The sequence below is a fragment of the Manacus candei genome, unplaced genomic scaffold (assembly GCF_025592945.1).
Source record: "Manacus candei isolate 608988 ecotype Guabito, Panama unplaced genomic scaffold, ASM2559294v1 h1tg000025l, whole genome shotgun sequence".
NCBI classification, from domain to species: domain Eukaryota; kingdom Metazoa; phylum Chordata; class Aves; order Passeriformes; family Pipridae; genus Manacus; species Manacus candei.
Window position 1 is genome coordinate 9534619 of NW_026138073.1, and position 22863 is coordinate 9557481.

General features: G+C 65.7%; 7 protein-coding genes across 12 annotated transcripts; 3 read left to right on the plus strand and 4 right to left on the minus strand.

Moving 5' to 3' along the window:
* Positions 1-3: 3 nt before the first annotated feature.
* IL17RE (interleukin 17 receptor E) lies at positions 4-4543 on the minus strand. 3 transcript variants are annotated; one of them, XM_051788531.1, is made up of 16 exons: positions 4337-4543; positions 4232-4247; positions 3583-3738; positions 3380-3486; positions 3182-3305; positions 2969-3108; positions 2820-2888; positions 2654-2720; positions 2387-2574; positions 2174-2221; positions 2032-2077; positions 1766-1914; positions 1627-1695; positions 1495-1546; positions 1319-1420; positions 4-1122 (listed from the first exon to the last, which is right to left on the minus strand). In XM_051788531.1, the coding sequence occupies exons 1-16, from the start codon at positions 4433-4435 to the stop codon at positions 515-517; spliced, it is 2040 nt and encodes a 679-aa protein (XP_051644491.1). In that variant the 5' UTR covers positions 4436-4543; the 3' UTR covers positions 4-514. The 3 variants fall into 3 exon arrangements, with proteins under 3 accessions (XP_051644491.1, XP_051644490.1, XP_051644488.1); XM_051788530.1 differs by lacking the exons at positions 4232-4247; positions 4337-4543 and having other exon boundaries at positions 1895-1914; positions 3583-4219; XM_051788528.1 differs by lacking the exons at positions 4232-4247; positions 4337-4543 and having other exon boundaries at positions 3583-4219.
* A 14-nt stretch (positions 4544-4557) lies between these two features.
* Positions 4558-5753, minus strand: JAGN1 (jagunal homolog 1). Its single transcript, XM_051788590.1, has 3 exons — positions 5645-5753; positions 5358-5455; positions 4558-5275 (listed from the first exon to the last, which is right to left on the minus strand). Exons 2-3 carry the CDS (start codon positions 5444-5446, stop codon positions 4813-4815), a joined length of 552 nt encoding a protein of 183 aa, XP_051644550.1. The 5' UTR covers positions 5447-5455; positions 5645-5753; the 3' UTR covers positions 4558-4812.
* RPUSD3 (RNA pseudouridine synthase D3) lies at positions 5743-8289 on the plus strand. Of its 2 annotated transcripts, none has more exons than XM_051788584.1 (9): positions 5743-5825; positions 6540-6607; positions 6683-6727; positions 6812-6908; positions 6998-7105; positions 7174-7258; positions 7320-7446; positions 7521-7660; positions 7741-8289. In XM_051788584.1, the coding sequence occupies exons 1-9, from the start codon at positions 5749-5751 to the stop codon at positions 7957-7959; spliced, it is 966 nt and encodes a 321-aa protein (XP_051644544.1). In that variant the 5' UTR covers positions 5743-5748; the 3' UTR covers positions 7960-8289. The 2 variants fall into 2 exon arrangements, with proteins under 2 accessions (XP_051644544.1, XP_051644545.1); XM_051788585.1 differs by lacking the exon at positions 5743-5825 and adding an exon at positions 5916-5954 and having other exon boundaries at positions 7741-8288.
* A 163-nt stretch (positions 8290-8452) lies between these two features.
* On the minus strand, positions 8453-13227 carry TTLL3 (tubulin tyrosine ligase like 3). Its single transcript, XM_051788508.1, is given in 11 exon segments — positions 8453-9688; positions 9779-10214; positions 10298-10544; positions 10626-10774; positions 10850-11015; positions 11257-11364; positions 11452-11566; positions 11644-11772; positions 11891-12211; positions 12337-12768; positions 12770-13227. Coding segments are annotated over 11 exon segments (3381 nt in total). The 5' UTR covers positions 12812-13227.
* Positions 13228-13378: 151 nt separating this feature from the next.
* On the minus strand, positions 13379-15507 carry ARPC4 (actin related protein 2/3 complex subunit 4). Its single transcript, XM_051788592.1, has 6 exons — positions 15344-15507; positions 15049-15167; positions 14633-14744; positions 14466-14561; positions 14157-14327; positions 13379-13606 (listed from the first exon to the last, which is right to left on the minus strand). The coding sequence occupies exons 1-6, from the start codon at positions 15344-15346 to the stop codon at positions 13601-13603; spliced, it is 507 nt and encodes a 168-aa protein (XP_051644552.1). The 5' UTR covers positions 15347-15507; the 3' UTR covers positions 13379-13600.
* A 135-nt stretch (positions 15508-15642) lies between these two features.
* TADA3 (transcriptional adaptor 3) lies at positions 15643-18369 on the plus strand. The gene is made up of 8 exons (XM_051788569.1): positions 15643-16222; positions 16349-16599; positions 16756-16861; positions 17014-17155; positions 17317-17420; positions 17525-17634; positions 17767-17952; positions 18029-18369. Exons 1-8 carry the CDS (start codon positions 16016-16018, stop codon positions 18219-18221), a joined length of 1299 nt encoding a protein of 432 aa, XP_051644529.1. The 5' UTR covers positions 15643-16015; the 3' UTR covers positions 18222-18369.
* A 769-nt stretch (positions 18370-19138) lies between these two features.
* On the plus strand, positions 19139-22807 carry CAMK1 (calcium/calmodulin dependent protein kinase I). 3 transcript variants are annotated; one of them, XM_051788577.1, is made up of 12 exons: positions 19139-19194; positions 19638-19751; positions 20471-20602; positions 20829-20903; positions 20978-21116; positions 21216-21342; positions 21437-21512; positions 21601-21713; positions 21823-21901; positions 21997-22084; positions 22172-22298; positions 22376-22807. In XM_051788577.1, the coding sequence occupies exons 2-12, from the start codon at positions 19666-19668 to the stop codon at positions 22429-22431; spliced, it is 1098 nt and encodes a 365-aa protein (XP_051644537.1). In that variant the 5' UTR covers positions 19139-19194; positions 19638-19665; the 3' UTR covers positions 22432-22807. The 3 variants fall into 3 exon arrangements, with proteins under 3 accessions (XP_051644537.1, XP_051644536.1, XP_051644535.1); XM_051788576.1 differs by lacking the exon at positions 19139-19194 and having other exon boundaries at positions 19313-19751; positions 22172-22279; XM_051788575.1 differs by lacking the exon at positions 19139-19194 and having other exon boundaries at positions 19318-19751.
* Positions 22808-22863: the final 56 nt, after the last annotated feature.

Genomic DNA, 22863 nt, shown 5'->3' on the forward strand with positions numbered 1-22863 from the left:
GGGCAGGGTGAAATGATGCCTTTATTGCTTCCACCACAAACCAGGTCCTGCTGGCAATGTCGGAGCAAGGAGAAGGGCTAGGCTGTGCCCAGCGCCTGCCCCTCCAAGCCCCCTGTGCCTGGGCAGGGAGTCCCCCCACCTCTTGGCTTCTTCCAGTACCACCTCGACCCCTCGCTCAGCTGTGTTGTCCAAAGGGGCTTCTACAGGCTCTCCTCTGGAGCAGGTCCCTGTATAGGAATAAAGCCGTCCCTGCCCAGGACAGCATCTCTACTCCTGGCCCCAGGTGACCAACTGTAAGCTCACTCCAGCCACTTCAGCCCATTCCATCGCTGAGGCCAATCCTGCTTGGACCCCTGCGGCCCCTGGCTGAGGCACCCATGGGCACCCCTCCTGCGCTGCAGTGGACACGCTCACCTGAGCCCTGCCCCTCCACGGCAGAGCCCCTGCCCTCACCAAGGCTGTGCCCAGCCCTGCCCGCCCCGCAGCCATGCCCAGCCAGTCCCAGCTCGGGCATTCACGTGCCAGCAGCTGCCCCAGGGGGCCGGGGCGGCCGGCTGCCCTCCTCAGCCCCCGCCTCTATCAGTTGATGCAGGAGCCCCCCAGCCCTGCCCCGGCGGCAGCAGCGGGGGGCCGGGGGGCTGCCCCGCAGGGCACCCAGCAGACCAGGCAGCTGCCGGGGCAGGCGGTAGGTGGGCAGGGGCCGGAGGGGCCGAGGCACGTCACGGGGGCTGCAGAGCTGGCTGAAGTAGGCCAGGACCCACCCACCGCCGCAGCCTGTCGCACCCAGCTCCCCGTGCAGGCAGGCCATGGCTGCCCCAAAGATATCGTGGGCATCCCCAGGCATCCCACTGGCCACCCCGACCTGCCACCGACGAAAGAGCCGGGCACTGCCCCGGCTCCAGAGGAGTAGGACGGTGCCACGCTGGCGGCCCACACGGCCCCGCTGGGCATAGAGCCAGGGCAGGGTGCCTGCCTGCCCCAAGCCACCTGCTTCCCACAGGTCCAGGCGCACGTCGCAGCCCAGCCCCGCGCGCAGCCGCTCAGCCAGGGCGCACACCAGCCCCAGGTGCTCCTCCGAGTCCGGTGAGTACAGCAGCAGCACAGGGCGCCCGCCCGGGACACCTACAGAATGGAGGGGACAGCAGTGACAGCTCAGCCCCACATCCCACTGATATCCCCTGGAGGAAACCCTGGTATCCACCACCATCCACTGCTCCAGGACCATCTGCAGCCCAGGAGCCAGCACACCCTGACAATCCAGCCTCATGACCATCATGGCTGCTGGCCCCATCCTGCAGGCCCCCAAGGTGCCCCTTACCATTGTCTGGCCTCCAGGCACTGCAGCAGTTGAGGAGCAGCACGGTCACGACCAGCCCCAGTGCCAGCACCAGCCCCAGCAGCCCAAAGTGCCTGTGAGAGACTGGGAGAGGGGCAGTAAGGGGGGCGTCTGCCCATCTCTGCTGCCCCCTGTGTCCCCCCAGGACCTCCTCTCACCATCGGGACAGAGCAGCTGCTTCCGAGAGAAGTGCACGTCCGAGCGCCACACCTGAGGGAGGAGCTGGGTGAGGGGGGGGCCGTGTTGGGATGTCCCCGATGGAGCAGGTGCAAGCACAGGGGTCACCTTACCAGCACACAGCTGCCCAGGACCTGCGCTGGCAGTAGCAGTGCCAACTCCCCTGGGGCAGAGCCCTCTGGCTGCAAAGCAGAAGTGTATGGTCAGCGCAGGTCTGTCCCCACCATGTCCCCCCAGCCCTGCACCACTCACCTGTGTGACAGTGTAGAGAGGGGCCTCAGGCTCACACTGCCCACCCCGGCGCTGGCACAGGGCTGCGCTGAAGGCCGCGGGGATGCGGGAGCTGAGGTGCAGGCGCAGCTGCAGCCCCCAGACACTCACTGAGACGTTCCAGGTGGTCTCTGTGGCCACCAGAGAGAGAGAGGAGGTTGCAAGAATGCGCAATGGGATGAGGAGTGTGAGGGACCTCAGTGAGGGCTGTGCTCAGCTCAGGGGTGCCTTCTGCCTGTGGGGCTCACCTGGCCGGTGGGGACACTCCACATGGCTGCTGTTCCCATAGGAGAACTGAGGGATCAGCAGAAAGAGTGGGTGAGCTGCCATTGCCTACCACAGCCCCCCAATCCCTTCCCAGGTGGTGCCCACCCACCCACAGGGGCTTACTCGGAAGCAGAGCTGGGGGTGCACGTCCACCTTGTCCAGTGTGTAAACCTGGAATGTGCAAAGTGTGCGTCACTGTCACCATCCTTGATCCACGCAGTCTACAGACACCTCAGTGCTCACCTGCTGCCCTCAGGGGACCGTGGGGTCCAGTGGGTGCCCCAGCCAGGGGCACGGTCCTGCATCCCATGACACCTTGGGACTAGGACCCCTCACCTGCTCCTCCTCGCTGGCTGTGGAGTTGGGGATGCTGTGGCAGGGTGCAGCTTCATCTGCTGCCTCCCTCCAGCACAGCGTGGCCTGTGGGTGCAGGGGGCAGCTGGCAGTCAGCGCCATTGCCATCTGGTCCTTGCTGCTGGCACTGTAGTCGTGGAAGCGCACCGAGGACCACAGCTCAGGGCCATCTGTGGGACACTGCATCAGTGGGCTGGGGATGCTGGGGGACACTCTTGGGACCCAGCTGCCCTCCCCACAGGCACTCACAGGCATCTGGCTGATCACGGAAGGGGCAGCGTTTGCTCCGCAGGCTGTCGTGGTGAAGGTAGGAGGCCTAGGGGAGCAGAGTGAGGAGCGGGGGGCAGGATGTGCCCCCGCTTCTCCTGCGAGGGCAGACAGGAGCTCCAGTGGCTGCAGGGGGAAGGTGACCCACCTCAATGCACAGGCAGGGCACCAGGAACTCATATGGCAGCGAAACGCGGTGGCCGCCTGGCACCCGCACCTGCAGCAAGGAGGGAGAATAAGCTGGTGGGGAGTGTGCCCTTCAGTCTGAGACGGGGATATTGGGGGCAGAGCCGTTACCTGCTGGTGGAAGGGCTGGGGCAGCTCCTCACACTCCAGGGCCAGCTGATGGCACAGCCGCACCATGAGGGCAGGACCCTTGGGCACCCACACCTCAATGGCCCGTGCCTCAGGGACCCACGCATGGGTGAAGACAGGCTCTGCAGAGTAGGCAGAGGGTCAGCTGGCACCAGTATCCCCCCAAGACATCCCCCGGGACCCTCCCATTCTCACCACGTGGCTCAGCGGTGACCAGGCGGCTGCGGTTGAGGGACAAGCCCCGGTCCGGGATGGTGCGGAGGGAGACGAGGACCTGCTGCCCACTCTCAGCTGGGAAGCAGTCGAACTGCACCTGCCACTGCGGGGAGCAGGGAGTCAATGGGCACCACCAGCCCCGGCGTCCCCGGGCCCTAACACCCACCCCAGACTCACCGTCGAGCTGTCCAGCACCCGGCGCCGCTGCCAGACCTGCAGCCAGCCGGCCCGGTTGGAGCCCAGCTCCAGGAAGGTGAGCAGCAGCCCACGGACACCGCCGAGCTCTGCGAGAAATCGGCGTGGGGTGTTGACACAGGTAGGAGGACGGGGTGTGTGTTCCCCACCGTGGGGATGCCCGGCCCCGCCACCCTCGCCCGTACCTGCGGCGGGGAGGGCCAGCCGCACCCGCAGGCAGGGCTGGCAGGGCTGCGCGGGCAGGCACAGCCGGGCACGGCTCAGCGACAGGGCAGGCGGCTCCAGTGGCGGCACGGGGCGGGACGGGCGGCGGCAGCGGGGACGGCTCAGCGTCCTGTCGGCTGCAGAGGGAGAGCAGAGAGGGAGCTGCCGTGAGCCGGGGGTCCCGCAGGCACCGGGAGCCCCGGGGATTGGGAGCCCTCGGAAGAGGAGAGCCGGGGGAAGGGGAGTCCTGCGGAGGAGTACGCGGAAGGGAGGAGCCCAGGTGATCTGGAGTCCTCGCAAACGGGGAGCCCCAGGCATCCGGAGTCCTCGGAAGCGGGGAGCCCCGGCGGCCGGGGAACTCCGGGGACAGGGAGTCTTCAGAAACGGGGAGCCCCGGGGATCCGAAGTCTTTGGAAGCGGGGAACTCCGGGAGCCTGGAAGCCCCGGGGATCGAGACTCCTCGGAAGCGGGAAGCCCCGGAGACCGGGAGTCCCCCATCCTCCAGGACCCGGTAGCGGCGGGCGGGGGAAGCCCCGCCGTCCCGCCGCACCCCGGAGGAGCCGGTGTCCCCGGGCAGGGGCAGCCCCGCGCGGGCAGCCCTGCCCCTCTCCCGGCCCCGCCGCTACTCACCGGTGGCCCGGCACTCCTGCAAGCAAAGACACAGGGGTGAGCGCGGCGCCGCCCGCCCCCCACCCACCTTCCCTGGTCACCTCCCTCCCTTTCCCCGGCGCTCACGAAGTTGGCGGAGACCCTGAGGCGGGTGACGGCGGCCCCTGTGCCGGGCGGCAGCAGCAGCAGCGCGGCGGCGGCGGCGAGCAGCACCGGACGCCCCATGGCCGAGCGCCGCCGCTCCCCGCCCCGCCCCGGGCCGGCCCCGCCGCATTCCTGCACCGGCACGTGCGGCCCCGCCGCCCCCCCCCGCTGCCGGGCGGCGCTTCCTGCGGCGCAGACAGGCGTGGGAGCGCGGACGGTGCTTTATTTCCATAGAGCAACACGCAAACGAAGGGGAACGTACCCCAGGGAACCCTCCACGGCCCCAGCCCTCGGGGATTCCCCCCCTCCCCGTTACGTGCGAGCCCGGGGCCGTGGCGTGGCTCAGACACCCACAGCTTGGTCCCCGGGGGCCCCCCACCCACCGGAGCCGCGCCAGCGCCGCCCCACAGGACTGAGCTGCAGAGCTTCAGCACCCCACGGAGCCCACCCATTCCCACTCATTTCTTCTTCTTTTCCTGCGTGCTAGTGAACCAGGAGTCCAGTAGCTTCTTGCTATAGTAGAGCTGCCAGCCATGGACCTGCGCGGCCACCACCACCACCAGGTACATGACGGAGACGGCCGAGAAGCCAAAGATGAAGCGGTAAGCTTTGCCATGGCGGTAGAGCTGCTGCGCCATGGGGAACATCTCCATGGCCCCGTAGATGAGGGGAGCCACGGAGAAGAGGCCGGTGCTGATCATGGAGAGCACCAGGTAGCTGATGTTGTTGCGGGGGAAGGAGAGCAGGCCCAGGAGGGAGGGCAGGATGCTGAGCAGGTAAGGGTACTCCCACTGGTAGGGCATGGCCACCTGGTCGTGGGGCAGCAGTTTGAAGTGCCCCACGCACATCTGGGCCAGCAGCAGCAGCCAGATGACCACGTGCGTGTAGATCAGCTTCTTGATCTCCGACTTGAGGGTCACGCTGGGGAGAGAGCGCGGGGCCTTCAGAGCCTGCTGGGGGTCGCGTGTCCCCCCCGGGAGCCCCCGGGGGAAGGGACACCTACCTCATCTGGTAGTGCGAGGCCACGCGCTCCCGGTGCTGGAAGTCGCTGCCGTCGGTGCCGGGGGCGCGGGGACCCCCGCGGGAGGCCATGGTGCTGTCCTGGGGAGGCACAGCGTCAGGCGGGGCCGCTCTCCCTGCCCGCCTCCCCAGCGCAGCCTCGGCCCCATCCCCCCCGGGGAACCCCCGCCCCGGGCCTCCCTCCCACAGTGACAGCCCCGGGGCCCCTTCCCCGTAACCGCCCGCCCGGAGCAACCCCGGCGGGTGCCGCCGCTCCCCCCCGTGCCGCACCTGCGGGCGGGACGCTCTGCCCGCGCTTCCGCCGCTCTATGGCCGCGGCCGCGGGCTCTCCGGATGCCGGGGCGGCCGCTCGGCGCAGGCGCAGTGGGGCCGCCATGGCGGGCAGCGGGAGAGCCGCCGCCGCCGCCGCGCGGGGGCTGGCGCGAGCGGGAACGGGGGCGCGCGCCGCGGGGTCAGCGAGCGACGGGGGAACGTGGGGGACACGGGGAGGGTGTGACGTGGGGAGGGTGTGACACGGAGTGCTTGGGACGCGGGGTGTGTGACATAGGGGGTGTGCACAGGGGACGCGTGTGCACATGGGGTGCGTGGGATACGGTATGCGGGTGTACACAGTGTGCTTGTGGCATGGGGGCTGCGTGTACATACACGGGGTGCTTGTGTGAGATGGGTGTGTGACACGGGCTACATGTGATATGGGGTTCATGTGATATGGGGTACATGTAGACCTGGGGTGCGTGGGACATGGGGGCGCTGTGACACGGGATCTGTGTGACATGGGGTGTGACACGGGGGGCGTATGACACGGTGTGTGTGTGTATGTGCATGGGGTGTGTGACATGGAATGCACATGTACGTGACACGAGGGGTGCGTGTATGTGAGGTGCATGTGAGACGGTGTGTGTGACATGGGTGCACACATGTGAGTGCAGAGGGGTTATGGGGTGGGTGTGGGAGTGGGGACACTTGAGGTTGCAGATGTGTGAGCACGGGCTGGGGAAGTGTGAGGGTGCAGGGACAGGCAAGGGGGTACAGGTGTGGGTGCAGGGGCACACCTGGCAAGGCAGGGTAGTCAGTGGAGAAGTGATTTATGGACACTTAGGGGAGGGTCAGGGTAGGCAGCTGGAGGAGTCCCACCCATGCTCCCCCCTCACTTCATCCCCTGCAGGCAGAGGCGGCCACTGGGCCCCGAGAAGACACTGGGGCTGCTGGAGGCTTCAGTGGTGCACCAGGAAGGTACCGGGGGGAGAGGGAGATGGGGGCAAGGGAGACAGTGCGGGGGCACATCCTGACCAGGTTTCCCCTCACCAGGAGCCCTGCTGGCACTGAACAAGCCCCCGGGCCTGCCTGTCCTGGGTGAGTATGGGGCAGGAAGGGAGGTCTGCTGGGGGTACCTACCTCGGGGGCTCAGCAGGTGCTGACCCCCCAACCTCTCCCCAGGACAGCCTGGCGAGCTGAGCCTGGATGCACTGCTGCCAGTGCTGAGGCGACGGCTGGGCCTCCCTGCTGACCTCCATGTGGTGAAGGCTCCTGCCAGGTATGGTGGGAAGTTCCAGGTTGGAGGCCCTGAGGCGGAGCCAGGGGGGCCTTTCCCCCTCTGGGGCTTAGAGCTGCCATATTCCATAGGGAATGTTCTGGCCTCGTCCTCCTGTCCAGCTGCTACCACACCACTAAGAAGCTCCATCAGTTCTTCACCAAAGCCCGCCAGAGAGGCCAGTACCCTGCCACATACTGGTAAGTCCCTGGGCCCCTGCCGTGCTGGCATGGGGGTCCTGTCCCCTCCTCACCACCTCTCCCTGCAGTGCTGTCACTGTGGGAGTCCCGGCAGAGGCAGAGGGCGAGATCCGCACTGGGCTGTGCTGGCAGCAGCAGGGTGACACTGCCATGGTAAGAGGGTGCTGGGGGTGTGGGAGGTGCCCTGGGGAGTGCTGAGGGCTGTGCTCCACAGGTGGTGCCAGTGCCAGCCCCAGGACGCCACAGCCTGGCCAGGAAGGAGGTGAAGATTACCCTGACACACTACCGGGTGCTTGGTGCCAGGGGGGGCTGTGCCCTCCTCCAGCTCCAGCCCAAGACAGGTGAGTGGCTGCACACCCCATGCTGCCATGCTGCCCCACCAACACAATCCCATCTTCCCCCTGTGCCTTCCCAGCCTTCCCAGAACAGCTTCAGGTGCACCTGACGCTGCTGCTATGTCCGGCACTGGGTGACCATGAGCACTCCTCCCGTGTGGGCAGTGTCCTGGGGGTGCCCTTCCTGCTGACCCCCGAGGCCGCCCCGACCCGCACACAGGTATGTGGCCAGGGTGGATGCTGGCTGGGGGATTCAGCATAGCCCCCAGGATCCCACTGAGCTACTCACCCACATTGCAGGTGCTGGACGAGGAGTTGCTGTCCCGGCTGGGACTTTCACCGCAGCAGCTCCGTCACCTCCCACTCCACATCCACCTGCAGGAGCTCATGCTGCCCGAGGGCCCCCTCTGTGCACCCCCACCACCCCACTTCCTGCGGACCCTGCGCTGCCTGGGGCTGCCCGAGTGCCCTACTGCTGCAGGGGGATCCCCACCCCACAGCGCTCTGCCAGCCCATTAAAATCCCCACCTGCAGCTGGGGTGGCTCAACACCCAGTTCTTTTCTTGTCACACACAGGATGTGTTTCCCCCCACTGTGCCCCTGGCATTGCCAGGGGCACCAACCCTACCACCCCTTTGTGCCAAACCTGGTTCCCAGTGCCAGGGCGCAGCGGCATCACCACCATGAGAGGTGGTGTCTGGCATGTCTGCCCCTGCTGTGTCTGGCGGGGGTGACCGCAGGCAGGCAGGAGCAGAGGCAGCTTTTCCTGCCTGCTCTGTGCCCCAGCAACCCCAGTTCCTGCCTGCAGCCCCATCCCGGGGGCAGCCCACAACTTGCACACACAGAAGGTCCAAACCAGGCTCTTTATCGCAGAAGTATTTTGAAGTGCATATGAGGGATGAAGTGAGGACCATGACACAGCAGTAGGGGTGCACTGCAGTGGGAGGGAGCCAAGTGCTGCCATGCCAGCCTAGCAAGGATGGGCAGGGTGCTGTCCCCTCCTGGGAATGTCTCAGTATCCCAGGACACACTTCTGTGTCCCATTGGGAACTGCCATATGCTTCTGCTCTGGGCTAGGGGTGTCAATGATCTGTGCAGGCAGAGGTAGGCGCGGTGGCCTGGCAGGAGGGAAGGAGGGGACACAGCCCAGGGCTAGCCAGGGGTTGCTGGGGGCTCCCCAGGGCAGCGGCATGGGCACCCTATCCAGGGGACAGACATTGATCAGGGGCTGAGCAGCTTGGGGCTGCCTCTGTGGGTGACAGAGCCATGACAGCCCCTGGCTCCCAGCAGAGCGGCTCCAGGGCTGTGGCAGTGCTGAGGGGCCAGAGCTGGGGCAGCACCATTGCCATGGAGGAGGCAGCTTCCCTGTTGCTGCTCTGGGCTTGGGCACCTGGGTGTCTCTGGCTCCTGGGGGCATAGGGAGCTTGGGGGTACTGAGCACAGTGGTGGGGGGTTGATGACATGCTTGCTGTGGCATCCGGGTGTCTCTGGCCCTTGGGGGCACAGGGAGTTTGGGGGCACTGGCCATAGCAGTGGGGCATCGATGCTGTGCTCGCTTGGGTACACGAGTGTCTCTGGCCCCTGGGGACATGGGGAGCCTGGGGGCACTGGGGACAGTGGTGGGGCATCGATGCTGTGCTCGCTTGGGTACAGGAGTGTCTCTGGCCCCTGGGGACACAGGGAGCCTGGGGGCACTGGGCACAGTGGTGGGGCATCGATGCTGTGCTCGCTTGGGTACACAAGTGTCTTTGGCCCCTGGGGACACAGGGAGCCTGGGGGCACTGGGGACAGTGGTGGGGCATCGATGCTGTGCTTGCTTGGGTATATGAGTGTCTCTGGCCCCTGGGGACACGGGGAGCCTGGGGGCACTGGGCACAGTGGAGGGGGATTGATGCTGTGCTCGCTTGGGTACACAAGTGTCTCTGGCCCCTGGGGATATGGGGAGCTTGAGGGCACTGGCCATAGTGGTGGGAGGCTGATGCTGTGCTCGCTTGGGTATATGAGTGTCTCTGGCCCCTGGGGACACAGGGAGCCTGGGGGCACTGGGCACAGTGGTGGGGGGTTGATGCTGTGCTCGCTGGGGCACCTGGGTGTCTCTGACCCTTGGGGGCACAGGGTGCTGGGTGGCACTGGGCACAGTGGCAGGGGGCTTGACGTGGGCTTGATGCTGTGTGGACCAGCACTTCTTCAGGGAACAGCCTTTGACTATCAGCTTCACGCGCCCGGACAGAGGCCTGGGCATAGCTGCCTGTGGGGAGACAGCAGGGAGTGGGGACACAGCAGGAAGTGGGGACTGGGGGTGCCCAGGGTGTGCCTGCCCCCCAGCTCCCCAGCCTACCTCCTTGTAGATGAGCTCAAAGGCTCCAATGGAGCAGGTGGGGTTGTCCTTGCGGTCGAGCACGAGGCGCAGCGTGTCCCGCTGGACGTTGGCGCAGAGTCGTCGGGTCACAGCTGAGGAGGGGCTCATGGTGGGGCAGGAGTTGATCTCCAGCAGCCAGGGCTGGCAGTCCTCCCCCACGAGAAAGTCGGCCCCATAGAGCTCAAAGCTGCTCTTGCGGAAGCCCACCTGGTCCTGGGCGCTACGTAGGGCGCTCAGTATTGCCGCCTTCATGCCAGGCACTATCACCTGATGCCAAGCATCTGCCTGCCCCAGCCATGCCAGGTATGCCTGGAACTGCTTGCTGGACCAGACCCTGTCAGAGGGCACGCGGGGGTCCTGGTCTGGTGATGTCTTGTACCACTTCTGGACGGAGACATTGCAGAGGTGCCTGGCACTGGGGTGGGGAGAGGGGTGCTGGGGTCAGTCTGGGGGGCTGGGGTCAGTCTGGGGGGCTGGGTCAGGCTGGGGGGCACTCACCGCTCCAGGCAGTGCAGGGAGAAGGGCCGGGAGCAGAAGCGCAGGTAGCAGTCTCCATAGAACCAGACGGTCAGCGGCTTCCAGTCAGTCACCACAAACCACTGACGGATGTCGAATTTGGTGCCGAAGATGGTCAGCAGCCGCTCCAGGTACTTCTGCACCACCCACTTGCCCTCCTGCACCGAGGGGGCTGTGCAGCCCCGTGCCAACCGCAGCACCTCCTCCAGCCGCGTCGCACAGACGATGCCTGGGGAACAGGGGCACAATGACGGTGGGACCCCTCCTCGGTGGGGAGTCTGTGTGTGTCCCCCACTTCCCCCAGCCTTACCCCTGCCTTGGGATGCAGCACCAGGCTTGAGGATCCAGACGTTGAGCTTGCCCTCCATGCTGAACTGCGGCAGCTGCTCCGCCAGGCGCCGCAGCAGGTCCTGGCACCGCTCCCGCTGTGCCCCACTCAGCACCAGCCCGGCCCCCTCACTGTGGGGAGACATGGGGAGCTTAGCACCAGCCCCACCACAGTGTCCCCTGCCCCCTGTCCCACTCCGCACTCACTGTGCCACACAGTAGTAATCCTGCAGGAAGCGGTCCCAGTCAATGCATGTCCTGCAGGGGAACGGGGTGCCCCTGTCAATGTCCTGGTGCCCCAGAACACCCAGGTGCTGCTCGCAGACTTCCAGGGCCTCCTCCACCAGCTGGGGGTACAGGGGAGATCCTGGCCCTGCTTTGGATGGCATGGGGTGAGAGACATGGCTAATGTGCCAGCCTTGGAGCCAAAGCAGCACAGAGCCTCCCTCTGGGAGCTGTGGCTTTGGTAGCATGGGGATGGGGTGGGGGGCAGAGCACCCATAAGCTGGGTTTATGGGAGGGAGCAGGGGATCCCAGGCCACAGCCATGAGCAGAGACTCAGCCTCCAAGCTCAGCCCCTGGACATGTCCCTGCCATCAGCTCCATGCACTCACCTGGCCCCTTGTCAGAGCTTGGGGGCTGCTCAGTCCCCATCAGCCTGTCCCCAGCCTCTTCCAGGGCCAGTTTGAGCAGACTGCGAGCTGCTGTCAGGCGGAAATCGTCTGCAAGAGGGAGGCATTGTCCCCAATCAGTCCTGCACAGGATGTGGGAAGAGTGGGAGCACAGGAGGGCAGCACCCCTCTGCTCACCGATGAAGGCTTCCCGCTCATCTGTGGTCCCCAGCCGATAGCACCGTGGGAAGAAGGTGTTGGGGTCTGCTTGCTCGATCCAGGGCAGGTTTTGCAGGCTGAGGCACAGCCCCTCCTGTTTAGAGAAGGTTGTCAGTCCCTAGTGAACCCACCCCTCATGTCCCCCCCTCTCCAAGGGCTCCGGGTTCCCACCTTGGTGGTGAAGGCACCCACTCGGGCATAGTGGTTCACCACATGGTCCTGCTCCAGCAGCCGAGGGTCAACAGCACTGAGGTAGTCGGCCCAGACAAAGTTTGGCACTCGGTGCCGCACCAGGTAGGACTGTGAGGGAAGGGACCAGGGTGGGACATGGAGCCCCCATCCCAGGGTGTGCCCCATGCCTGGGGGTCCCAGGGAAGGGTGCTGGGGGCTGTGGCAGAGCTCAGCCCTGTCAGCTAACCATGAGGTCATGGATGCCACTGGGGTCCTCTTCACACTGCTCTTCCTCCTCCTCCTCCTCCTCAGTGGGTGGCCATGGGGAGTGCAGCAGCTCTGTGATCTCCAGGGCAGGCTGTGCCCCACCACATGGGTTCAGCACTGCCTCCCCCTGCTCCTCGCCATCCTCCCTTGCCTCCCTCTGCAGCTGCTGTTTCTGCTGGTTGCCACAATGCTGCTCCAGCTGTCTGCCCACCCTGGGGGGCTTCCTCTCCACCCAGCCCCGGGCCCGCAGCAGCTTGCGGATGGTGGGGTAGGGGCCCTGCACCATGAAGATCTTCTTCTCCTGCACAGAGACCAGAGGGCTCAGCCTGCCCCAGTCCTGGTCCCTCCAGCTCAGCTCTCCTGAGCCAGACATGCAATAAAGGCAAGCACATAGCATTTGGGGAGGTGTGAAATCAGGCCCCTCACCTTAATGGCTGTCTCCACATGCAGCTTGGCCTTCTTGAGGAGCTCAAGGTCAAGCCAGCACTGGTGGCCATCCTGGTGGCTGGTGGTGGTGGCTGATGCCAGCCGTGTGAGCACAGCCCCGTCTGAGCTCACTGGCCCCGTGTCCCCAGCACGGGGTGGGGCAGAGTGAGGGAGAGGGCGCTGCCCCACCTGCCTCTGCCTGGCTGAGCCTGGGGCCCCTGACATGGCATTGTCTGACCTGCCAGGCTTTGCACCAGCACCCCAGGTGCCCTGCACAGCCCCAGGACGTCCTACTGTGCCCTTGTCCCCAGCCTGCTGGGCCCGGGGACTGCTGAGGTGTCCCCTGCTCCAGCGCTGCCCCTGGCTGGGGGGCTGTGTGCCTGCAGTGCTGCTCTCTGTGCTACATTGTTCCATGGTAGCCTGAGGGCGAGGGGAGTTGTGGGTGGATCTGCCTCCTCTGTGCCAAGCAGGTCATCCTAGTCCCCTCTCCTGCTGGGGACTAGAGCAGGTGCCCAGTGCAGGATTGGCCCCTCAGCCCCAGCACCACTGATATCGAAATGCAGGCTGTGGCCCCCAAACCCCAGTGTCACTGCGATGTCAGAGTGCAGGATGTGGCCCCCAGTTCTAGTGTGATGTCAAAGTGCAGGATGTGGCTCCCCCTCACCCCCAGCAGTGCTGTAACGTCACAGCCCCAGCCCCCACAGTGGCTCTACTGCCCTCAAGGGGGGATAAACAGCCCCCTGTGCCCACAGCCTCCTGCCCCCCCCCCCTCAGACCGCACACCCCCCACAAACCCTTTTGTGCCTCACACCCAGAGGACCCCCTCAAGCCCCTTGGTGCCCCCAGGCCCCCTTCAAGTCCTTTCATATCCCCCCATTGCCCCAATGGTCCTCCCCGACACCATCAATCAACGTTTGCTGTTGCCATGGTGCTGCACTCCTCCAGTTTCACGCCCTTCCCATTCCATGAGCTGCACCCCCTCCCCCCGGCCGCGGTCCCCCATCCCCCGGTGCGGCGGGAGGGAGGAGTCGGAGGCGGTGGATACAGCAAACGAGACCGTTTAAAAAAACAAGACGAGACAATGGCAGCACCGGGGCCGCGCTGCCGCAAGCGGGGGCTGCTCCCACCCGGCCGCCCCGCCCAAAGACGGGCAGGTGGGGCCCGGCCCGGCCCGGCCCGGCCGTTCTCAGGGAGCAGGAGCAGGCACAGGCACGGTGCCCGGCGGGCACAAGCACGGGGGAGCCACGGGGTCCTGCACCACGGCCTAAAACTGGAAAAGAGAGAAGACACACAGCTGTCAGTCCCTGCCTGGGGCACTCACCACCCTCCTGGCACCCGCGTGGTGCTCACAGAGATCCACACTCAGCTTCTCCCGCTGCCTCCCCCAGGCACTGCACATCCATCACAGCATCCACCGAAAGGACCTGAGACCCCAAGGGTGCTGTTGCCCCTGAGCACACTCTGGGGGTCTCAAAACTGGCACTTCGTGAGCACCAAGCCTGACAAAGTCCAAGAAGTGTTTGGACAAAACTCTCAGACACATGGTGGGATTGTTGCGGTGTCCTGTGCAGGGTAAGGGTTGGACTGGCTGATCCCTGTGGGCCCCTTCCAACTGAGAAATTGTGTCATTCTCTGAAAGGAGGTACGAGTACCCTTGGCACCCTCCCCTCCCTGTTCCCAAGACGGTCCTTGGGTAGAATGTCACCGCTGTCCCCACTGAGGTGACAGGGGGGCTCTGGGCACAAGGGCCACAGTGGCTTTGAGTGCCACACCCCACTCCCAAAATCAGGGACCCGCCCCCTCCCATTCCAGAGCCTCACATTCTTGAGGAACTCCTCTGCCACAATGCGGGCCCTGGCATTGACAGAGAGCTTCATCTCGCTGATTTCCTTGTCGATCTCCTCCATGAAGTGGATGACAAAGTCCACCAACTTGTGCTTGTACATCTGCTCCGTGTGGAAGTTTGTGATCAAGAAGCTGATGTCATAGCCCTGGGAAAGAGAGAAGTGCCCCGGGGATCAGCACCCAAGTCACTGACATGCAACCTCACATCCCAGTTCTGCCCTGGACACCCTCCCAGTGCCAGGAGCAGAGCTGGGGGCTGCTCTGCCCCCTCTCTGCCCCCTCACCTCCACGGGCTTCCTGCGCAGGATGAAGAAGTTTTCAGCCCTCATCATCATGAAGCGCATGAATTTGTGGCACAAGATCTTCTCGATCTCGTCGGCCTGGGGAGAGAAAAGGGAAGTAAGGCTTCCTCTGAGGCAGGAGCTGCCAGCCCCTGCCCACGCCCCCTCACCTGCTTCACAGCAATGCTGACACGCACGGAGTTGATGGAGCCCTCGATGAGTACCTTCTCCTTCTCGTTCCTGCTGATGATCACCGGCTGCAACAGCAGCTCTTTGCTGCTCCTGCAGAGGAAGGGCAGGGGTGACTCAGAAGGCAGCATTCACTGCGAGGTATAGGGAAGCGGAGCCGCGGGGATCACAGAGATGGGGGGGTTGCTGCAGGATGCTTCCCGCCCCCCCAGGACGTCCCTCCCTCGTCCCCAAGCTGAATCCCCTCCTCCTTCCCGCAGCTCCCCGGCTCCCTGCCGGCACCAGCGCTGTGCCCGAGGGCCAGGGGGTGCCCGGAGCAGGGCAGAGACCGGCCCGCGTCCCCCGGGGCGGGCAGCGGGGGCTCCGCAGGGCTCCCCCGGTATCCCCCTCTCCCTACCTGACTTCCACCTCGGGCTTGTTGTGCCGCTCCACCACTTGCGAGGAGAAGTTCTCCAGGCACAGCGCAGCCTGCAGCGTGGCGCGCACCGCGTTCAGGTACGGGCGCAGCGTGGCGGTCTGCGGGGACACGGCGGTGCCGTCAGACCACGCACCGGGGACCGGCTGCTCCCGGGTTCCGCCCTGTGCGCCAGCCCCCGACCCGCAGCCCCCGGGTCCCGATCACCCCCGCTAGTGCCGATGCCAGTCCCGGTGCCAGTGCCGTCCCCCCGCCCATCCCGGTTCCCCCACCCTACCATGGCGGTGGCGGCGGCGCTCCGGTCCCGGCAGGCGGAAGTGGCCGATCACCTCTTCCGGGATGCGCGGCACCTCCCACTGCGGCGGGCGGGAGGGGGTGCGGAAAGAGAGCTCCCGCCCTGCGGCCCGGCCCCCCCGCGGCGCGGAGCGGGGTGGCGGCGGCGACAGCCGGCGCGGCTCCCCCCCGCGCCGCGCCACACTTGGTACGCGCCTGTCAGCTCTTCCATATTAGGGCAGGGAGATGGAGGGCACGCTGGGCCAATGAGCGTCGGTGCGGGGCGCGGCGCGGCCAATGGGCGGCGAGGGGCGGGGCGGCCGCAGGGCCGGAAGGGGCGCGCGGCCCAGGCCCGGGCCCCCCCCGCCGCGTCCCCGCCGCGCCCCGTGAGCCCACCCCGGGATCTCACCCCGGGATCCCGCCCCGTGAGCCCACCCCGGGATCTCACCCCGGGATCTCACCCCGTGATCCCGCCCCGTGATCCCGCCTCGGGTCCCCGCAGCGCCCCAGTGATTCCTCCAGGTTCCCCCCGGTGATCCTGCGCCCGGATCCCTCACAGCCCCGATGCTCCCCGGCCCCCCGTAGCCCCCCGCTCCGCTCCCCTCTCCCCCGGGTTCCCCTGTCCCCAGCGCCGCTCGGTGCCCCCGGAGCCCCCCGGTGCCCGGTGTCTGCCGCCATGAGCGAGCTGAAGGACTGCCCGCTGCAGTTCCACGACTTCAAGTCGGTGGACCACGTGAAGGTGTGCCCCCGGTACACGGCCGTGCAGGCCCGCTCGGAAGATGACGGCATCGGCATCGAGGAGCTGGACACACTGCAGCTGGAGCTGGAGACGCTACTCTCCTCCGCCAGCCGCCGCCTCCGCGTCCTGGAGGCCGAGACACAGGTGCTGGGACTGTGTAGGGTCAGGGACAAGCTCCCTGTCCCGCTCCTTCTCGTCCAGGGGCTGCCCCCGGCCCGGCCCTGCCCAGTCCCGGGCATGGGACCTGATGGGGCATGAACTCTCTTCCAGATCCTGACAGACTGGCAGGATAAGAAAGGCGACCGGCGGTTCCTGAAGCTGAGCAAGGACCACGATGTGGGCACATCTGTCAAACATGGGAAGCCCAAGAAGCAGAAGCTGGAGGGCAAAGGGGGCCATGGGACTGGGCCTGGCCCTGGCCGGCCCAAGTCCAAGAACTTGCAGCCCAAGATCCAGGAGTATGAGTTCCAGGATGATCCCATTGAAGTGCCCCGCATTCCCAAAAATGATGCTCCAAACAGGTGTGTGGCTGTTGGGGGGCATTGGGATTATCTGTCTCCTTCTTTGGAGCATCCAGCACAAGAGCCGAGGGATAAGGTACCCCGGGGAAGGGGGACGTGTGTCAGCTCCCACGTGCTCCCCTGAAGCTCTCCCTCACAGTGCATCCGTCCCTGCAGGTTCTGGGCATCAGTGGAGCCGTACTGTGCCGATCTCACTAATGAGGAGGTCAGAGTCCTGGAGGAGCTGCTCAAGCCGCCAGAGGATGAGGCTGAGCATTACAAGGTGAAAAGCTCCCGAGCCCATCCTGTGTCCTCTCTCCCCATCCTCTCCAGTATCTCACAGCAAATGTTCCCGCTCGGGATGCTGCCGTAGTTCTGGGGAGGTGGGAGGCAAGGCGGAGGCTCCAGGAGCTGTGCTGAGCCCTGCTCTCGCAGATCCCGCCACTGGGGAAGCATTATTCCCAGCGCTGGGCACAGGAGGACCTGCTGGAGGAGCAGAAGGATGGAGCCCGGGCAGCAGCTGCTGCTGACAAGAAGAAAGGTGTCCTGGGGCCACTGACTGAGCTGGACACCAAAGGTGCCCCCATCCCGCCCCTGCCTTTCCCTAGAGGGGCTGGGAGCACTCATGCCCAGTGGAGCCAAGCCCCAGCCCCAGGGGCTGAGGCTGCCCTGCCCCACTGTTCACCTCTGTTGGGTCACCTTTGGGGTTGTTTATTTCCCTCTCCTGCTTCCTCCCAGATGTCGATGCCCTCCTGAAGAAGTCGGAGGCCCAGCATGAGCAGCCAGAGGATGGGTGTCCCTTCGGTCCCCTGACGCAGCGTCTCCTGCAGGCCCTTGTGGAGGTGAGGGGGCTCTGTGGGGCCATGCCCTGGCCTGACCCCATGGGGGGCAGCACCACCACAACCCAGCACTAACTCTTACCTTTCCCTCATGCTCCCTTTGCTAGGAAAACATCATCTCCCCCGTGGAGGACTCCCCCATCCCTGAGATTGCCGGCAAGGACTCAGGAGCTGATGGTGCCGGCACGTCTCCCCGCAGCCAGAACAAGCCCTTCAGGTGAGTGGCTGAGGCAGGCCCAGAGCTGGGCACTGCCCATGGGTGCACTGAGCACAGCGCTGGCTCCCTGCCCAGTGAGTCGCGGGGAGCAAAGGGCGTGTGGTGGGCAGCAGCTGCTCTCCGCCCTGGCAGTGTCCCCCACACCAAGTCCCTGGAGGGTCGGATCAAGGAGGAGCTGGTGGCCCAGGGCCTGCTGGAGTCAGAGGACCGCCCGGCCGAGGACTCGGAGGATGAGGTGCTGGCAGAGCTGCGCAAGAGGCAGGCGGAGCTCAAGGCCCTCAGCGCTCACAACCGCACCAAGAAGCACGAGCTGCTGCGGTGAGAGCGAGCGGGCAGGGATGGGGGCGAGCAGGGGGTTGCCTGGTGGGGACTGACGCCCCCGTGTGCCCCCTAGGCTGGCCAAGGAGGAGCTGCACCGGCAGGAGCTGCGGCAGCGTGTCCGCATGGCCGACAACGAGGTGATGGACGCCTTCCGCAAGATCATGGCTGCCCGGCAGAAGAAGCGCACGCCCACCAAGAAGGAGAAGGACCAGGCCTGGAAGACCCTGAAGGAGCGGGAGAGCATCCTCAAGCTGCTGGATGGGTAGAGGGGGCCGAGGACCCCCCTCTCTGTGTGGACTTCACCTGCAGGGTGCTGCCCTGCCTGTACTCTGCCTGTACCCTGCCAGTGCAGGATGGAGTGGGCACAGCCTCCTGCATGCCCTGGGCCTGCTCGGCCTCCCCGCCTGGGTGACAGAGCCTACCTGCTGTCTCGTCCCTGCGTGGGGCTTTCACTGATTCAGGCTTGGGACCCCGTGGAGTTGTGGAGATCTCTCCTGTGGACAGCCTCCCCCGGCTGGTGACTTCTGCTCCCATGTCACCCCGTACTCCCCCTGTTACTCAGGTGACATCAGCCAGGTCACTGCAGGGGCCAGATGTGGTGGCTCCTGTGGTGTGGTTCCCACAGTCCCTTGTCGTTCTGTGACCAGGGGTGGGGAGATCCCACCCCCCCCAGGGGAGCTGGAGGATGTGGGGAGGGGAAGGGGCTGGAGGGGCGGGGGACCCGGTGGGTGGGTGGCCAAGCTCTCCATGTACCGGTGGCTTCTATTGCCACAACCGCGGGCAATAAAAGCAGCTGTGTGCAGGTGATGGTGTGGTGACATCGGGGACACCGTGGGGACCGGCCCTGCTCTGGGCCGAGTGTGGGCGGGGGAGGGCCCTGCTGGTGCTGGGCTCAGCTGGGGCGGGGGGGCTGAGGCGTGGCGGGGCTGGGTCTGTCCTGCAGCCCCACGCGTGTCTGCCCAAGGCATCCATTCGCTCGCATCCCCACAGCAGACACAGGGCGGGTGTCGGGGGTGTTGCCGCCCTGCGCGCGCCCCCTCCCCGCGCCCCCCCGCCCGTCCACGCGCGCCCGCGGTCACGCGTGTCCCCCCCGGCCCCCCCCGGCGGCCGAACCGCCCCCTCCCATTGGCGGCTGCCGGGCGCGCGCCCGCCCCCCGCCGTGACGTCAGCGCTGTCCGGCGGCGCCGCGCCGGGAGGAGTCGCCGCTGCTCCGCCGCGGGCCCGGGGCCGGGGCCGTCGGTAAGGGCGGGGCGGGGCGGGGGCGGCGTGCCCGCGCGCGGACACCATGCCCACGCGCGGCTCCGAGCGGCGGCGGCGGAGCTGCGCGTCACCACCCGCGCTGCGCAGCTCCGGCTCCCACGCGTGTCCCGCCCGGCGCGGCTGTGCCAGCTGGCAGGCGTGGGGAATGGCGGTGGGGACCCTCCCGCGCACTCACGCGTGTGTCTGAGACCTTCCCTCTGCCCGCCCGCCCCGCGCCCGCCCCATGGGCGGGCAACTGGAAGGTGCCTGCCTGTGTCCCTAGTGGGACATCCCGCGCCAAAACTCCCGCACGGGCACAGCTTGTTCCCATGACCCCACGATGAAAACCACGTCCCCTTAGCACCCCGTCACCCCCCCGAGTCCCCACACCATCCCGACATGCTGACACCCTGTCCCTACCCTGTCTCTCACTCGTGTCACAGGTGGGAGTGGGTGGCCCCACAGGGCACCATGCCGCTGGGGCAGGATGGGCCCAGCTGGAAGAAGAGGACCGAGGATATTCGGCGGATCTATGACTTCCGAGACGTCCTGGGCACGTGAGTCGCAGTCTGGGGGACACACCGCTGACAACACTCACCGTGATGGGTCTGGCCCCTCCAGCTTTGCCAGACCTGCCAAGTGGAACCGGCTCAAATCCTGGCCTGAGGTGGGGCTGGCACATGAGGGGAGACACTGTGTGGCACAGGTGCAGGTGCCACCTCCCACTGGCGTTGGCTGGTTCCTCCTGCTGTGACACGGTGTGTCTGTGCCATGCCCAAGGATGGTCCCCCAGCTGGCAGAGGGGTTTCCACTGGTGCCCACAGCACCGTAAGGCTCTTAGGCTGGATTAGCACGTTAATTACGTCAAGGCTTAGGGCCCTTTGCAGCGTGAATATGCTGCCTGTCACTTCCCCACTTGGGCACTGCCAGCAGCTTTGCCCGGCTACTAATGGGCACCTCAGCCCTTGAGTGACCCTGGGTCCTGTGGGATGGCATGGCACAGGGCTCAGCCCCAGCACGGCTCATCCCCAGCAGCATCACAGCCTTATCCTGTCTGATAGGATGGTGCAGCCATACCGGGAGGGACAAGTGGTGCCAGGCGCTCTATTGCTGGCACTCTATTGCTGTCCAGCCATCCCAGCGGACGGCTCCCACTTGCTTTTCTCCTATAAATAGCTGGACTTTCTGCCTGTCGCCATGACAATCGTGGCATAGTGGCACTGACGGCTCTGGCTGGCAACCCCCCCCCGCCCTGCTTATCCCTTAACCCCCCTAGGGGGGCCTTCTCCGAGGTGGTCCTAGCGGAGGAGAAGGCGACACGGAAGCTGGTGGCCATCAAGTGCATCGCCAAGAAGGCACTGGAGGGGAAGGAGACCAGCATCGAGAATGAGATCGCCGTCCTCCACAAGTAGGGGCTGTCCCAGCACCAGGGTGGGAGTCCCACCCCATGGCACCCCCACAACCCGGCACAGCTCCCCACTGCCAGCATCCATTGCCGCATGTTATTGCCAGTGCCCAAAATAGCCGGCAGCGCGTGATGCCCTGCAGCATGGAGCCTGGCTGCTCTCTGTCCCGTGGGGGCCGGAGTGGGGGCAGGTGGGAGCCCCCTCATGCCCCTGCACCTCCCCCTGCAGGATCAAGCACCCCAATATCGTGGCCTTGGATGACATCTACGAGAGTGGCACTCACCTCTACCTCATCATGCAGCTGTGAGTGTTGTTGGGGGGCTCCAGAGAGGTCTTGGAGGGGGGACTGTGCTGATGGGTGCTGCCCATCCCTGTAGGGTCTCAGGGGGGGAACTCTTCGACCGCATCGTGGAGAAGGGCTTCTACACCGAGCGGGACGCCAGTGCCCTGATCCGGCAGATCCTTGATGCTGTCAAGTACCTGCATGACATGGGCATCGTCCACCGCGACCTGAAGGTGAGCAGTTGGGGGGGAGGGGGACATATGCTGCACCCTCATGGTGGTGGCAGGAGGGGAGCCCAGTGTTGCCCTTCCCTGAACCCCCTCTCCTCGCAGCCCGAGAACCTGCTCTATTACAGCATGGACGAGGACTCAAAGATCATGATCAGTGACTTTGGGCTGTCGAAGATCGAGGGCTGCGGCAGTGTCATGTCCACGGCCTGTGGCACCCCCGGCTATGTGGGTGAGTGCCTGCTGTGGGCTGCCACCACCCTGGGTGTGGGGTTGGGGTATCCCCACAGGTTGGGGTCCCCCCTCACCCCTGCCATCCCCCCCAGCCCCTGAGGTGCTGGCACAGAAGCCTTACAGCAAGGCAGTGGATTGCTGGTCCATTGGGGTCATCGCCTACATTCTGTATGTATCCCCCCTCGTACCCCTTCCTATCCTGGGGGCCTGGCCCCAGGGCTGCCCAGGGCCAGCATCCCTCTCCCCCCACCCCCAGGCTCTGCGGTTACCCCCCTTTCTATGATGAGAACGATGCCAAGCTCTTTGAGCAGATCCTGCGGGCCGAGTATGAGTTTGACTCACCTTACTGGGATGACATCTCGGACTCGGGTGAGCTGAGACCACCAGGGTGGTGAGGGCTGGGAGCCTGGCACAGTGTCACAGAACCCAAGGGAACGGTGGGCATAGACACTCACAGCTGCTCAATGCCCTGTCACAGCCAAGGACTTCATCCAACACCTGATGGAGAAGGACCCCAGCAAGCGCTTCACCTGCGAGCAAGCACTGCAGCATCCCTGGTAAGGGGTGACCTGCCACAATCTGCCCCTTCTCTGGCTCACCCCACAGCAGCCATGGGGTAGGGGGGCCCCAGCTGACCCCCATCTCGCTTCAGGATCGCTGGGGACACAGCCCTGGACAAGAACATCCACCAGTCAGTGAGCGAGCAGATCAAGAAGAACTTTGCAAAGAGCAAGTGGAAGGTGAGTGGGGGTTGCTGCGGGGTGCTGGGGGACACAGAGGTCTCCCAGGCACCCCATGTCAGGTGACAGACACTGTGGGGTTGACAGCAAGCTTTCAACGCCACGGCAGTGGTGAGACACATGAGGAAGCTGCAGTTGGGAACCAGCCAGGACATCCCTGGACAGACAACTCCCACCAGCCCCAGCGAGCGGCTGGTAGGGGGGACCAGCAATGGTGAGCCCTGACCCCCTAATCCCCATCCTGCAGGCCCCAGGGCTGCTGCCAGGATCTCACCCTGCTCCTCCCTGCAGGGTCAGACTGTGGGCGCCCACCCACAAGCAGAGGTCAGCGCCTCCCTCCAGACTGAGCACGGCCCCACATAGCCACATCCGGGGGGGACCAGGGGGGGACCAGTCCTCCCATGGGCACCATGTGGGGTGGGGGGCCCTGCAGTGCAGGAGCAGGGGGGACAGTGTGAGGGCACCCTGCTGTGCTTGCTCTGGGTTTGTGGGGCTGCCCTCATTGCAGGCTCACAGCAGAGATCTGCATCGGGGCAGGGGCACCCCACGGAGCACCCCCAGCTTGGGGCTGTGTCGCAGGCCCCTTCCCACATCCATTCCCTCCCTCCGTCCACGCCTGGCCTGGCACTGTCCCACACCCCCACCCCCAGCATGTTCAAGGAGAATTTTCCAAATGGATGTTTCTATTTTATTGCTTGTAATAAAGGCAAGAGGCCAAAGGTGCTTGGCTCGGCTCTGCCCTGGGGGAGCTGGACACAGCCCTAATTCCCCCCAGCCTC

Excerpts from the sequence above, each read along its gene's own strand:
- IL17RE (XM_051788528.1), bottom strand. The coding sequence starts at position 4,099 with ATGGGGGACTCCCGGTCTCCGGGGCTTCCCGCTTCCGAGGAGTCTCGA. Across the intron at positions 3,306-3,379 it reads GGGTGCTGGACAGCTCGACG|TGGCAGGTGCAGTTCGACTG; the intron begins GTGAGTCTGGGG and ends TGCTCCCCGCAG. Across the intron at positions 1,915-2,031 it reads GGAGTGTCCCCACCGGCCAG|AGACCACCTGGAACGTCTCA; the intron begins GTGAGCCCCACA and ends TGGTGGCCACAG.
- JAGN1 (XM_051788590.1), bottom strand. The coding sequence starts at position 5,446 with ATGGCCTCCCGCGGGGGTCCCCGCGCCCCCGGCACCGACGGCAGCGAC. Across the intron at positions 5,276-5,357 it reads GCCTCGCACTACCAGATGAG|CGTGACCCTCAAGTCGGAGA; the intron begins GTAGGTGTCCCT and ends CTCTCTCCCCAG.
- RPUSD3 (XM_051788584.1), top strand. The coding sequence starts at position 5,749 with ATGGCGGGCAGCGGGAGAGCCGCCGCCGCCGCCGCGCGGGGGCTGGCG. Across the intron at positions 6,608-6,682 it reads TTCAGTGGTGCACCAGGAAG|GAGCCCTGCTGGCACTGAAC; the intron begins GTACCGGGGGGA and ends TCCCCTCACCAG. Across the intron at positions 7,106-7,173 it reads CAGTACCCTGCCACATACTG|TGCTGTCACTGTGGGAGTCC; the intron begins GTAAGTCCCTGG and ends CTCTCCCTGCAG.
- ARPC4 (XM_051788592.1), bottom strand. Across the intron at positions 14,745-15,048 it reads AAGCCCGAGGTGGAAGTCAG|GAGCAGCAAAGAGCTGCTGT; the intron begins GTAGGGAGAGGG and ends CTTCCTCTGCAG. Across the intron at positions 14,562-14,632 it reads TCAGCATTGCTGTGAAGCAG|GCCGACGAGATCGAGAAGAT; the intron begins GTGAGGGGGCGT and ends TTCTCTCCCCAG.
- TADA3 (XM_051788569.1), top strand. The coding sequence starts at position 16,016 with ATGAGCGAGCTGAAGGACTGCCCGCTGCAGTTCCACGACTTCAAGTCG. Across the intron at positions 16,223-16,348 it reads TCCTGGAGGCCGAGACACAG|ATCCTGACAGACTGGCAGGA; the intron begins GTGCTGGGACTG and ends ACTCTCTTCCAG. Across the intron at positions 17,156-17,316 it reads GACTGAGCTGGACACCAAAG|ATGTCGATGCCCTCCTGAAG; the intron begins GTGCCCCCATCC and ends GCTTCCTCCCAG.
- CAMK1 (XM_051788575.1), top strand. The coding sequence starts at position 19,594 with ATGCTGACACCCTGTCCCTACCCTGTCTCTCACTCGTGTCACAGGTGG. Across the intron at positions 19,752-20,470 it reads TTCCGAGACGTCCTGGGCAC|GGGGGCCTTCTCCGAGGTGG; the intron begins GTGAGTCGCAGT and ends TAACCCCCCTAG. Across the intron at positions 22,299-22,375 it reads GGTAGGGGGGACCAGCAATG|GGTCAGACTGTGGGCGCCCA; the intron begins GTGAGCCCTGAC and ends TCCTCCCTGCAG.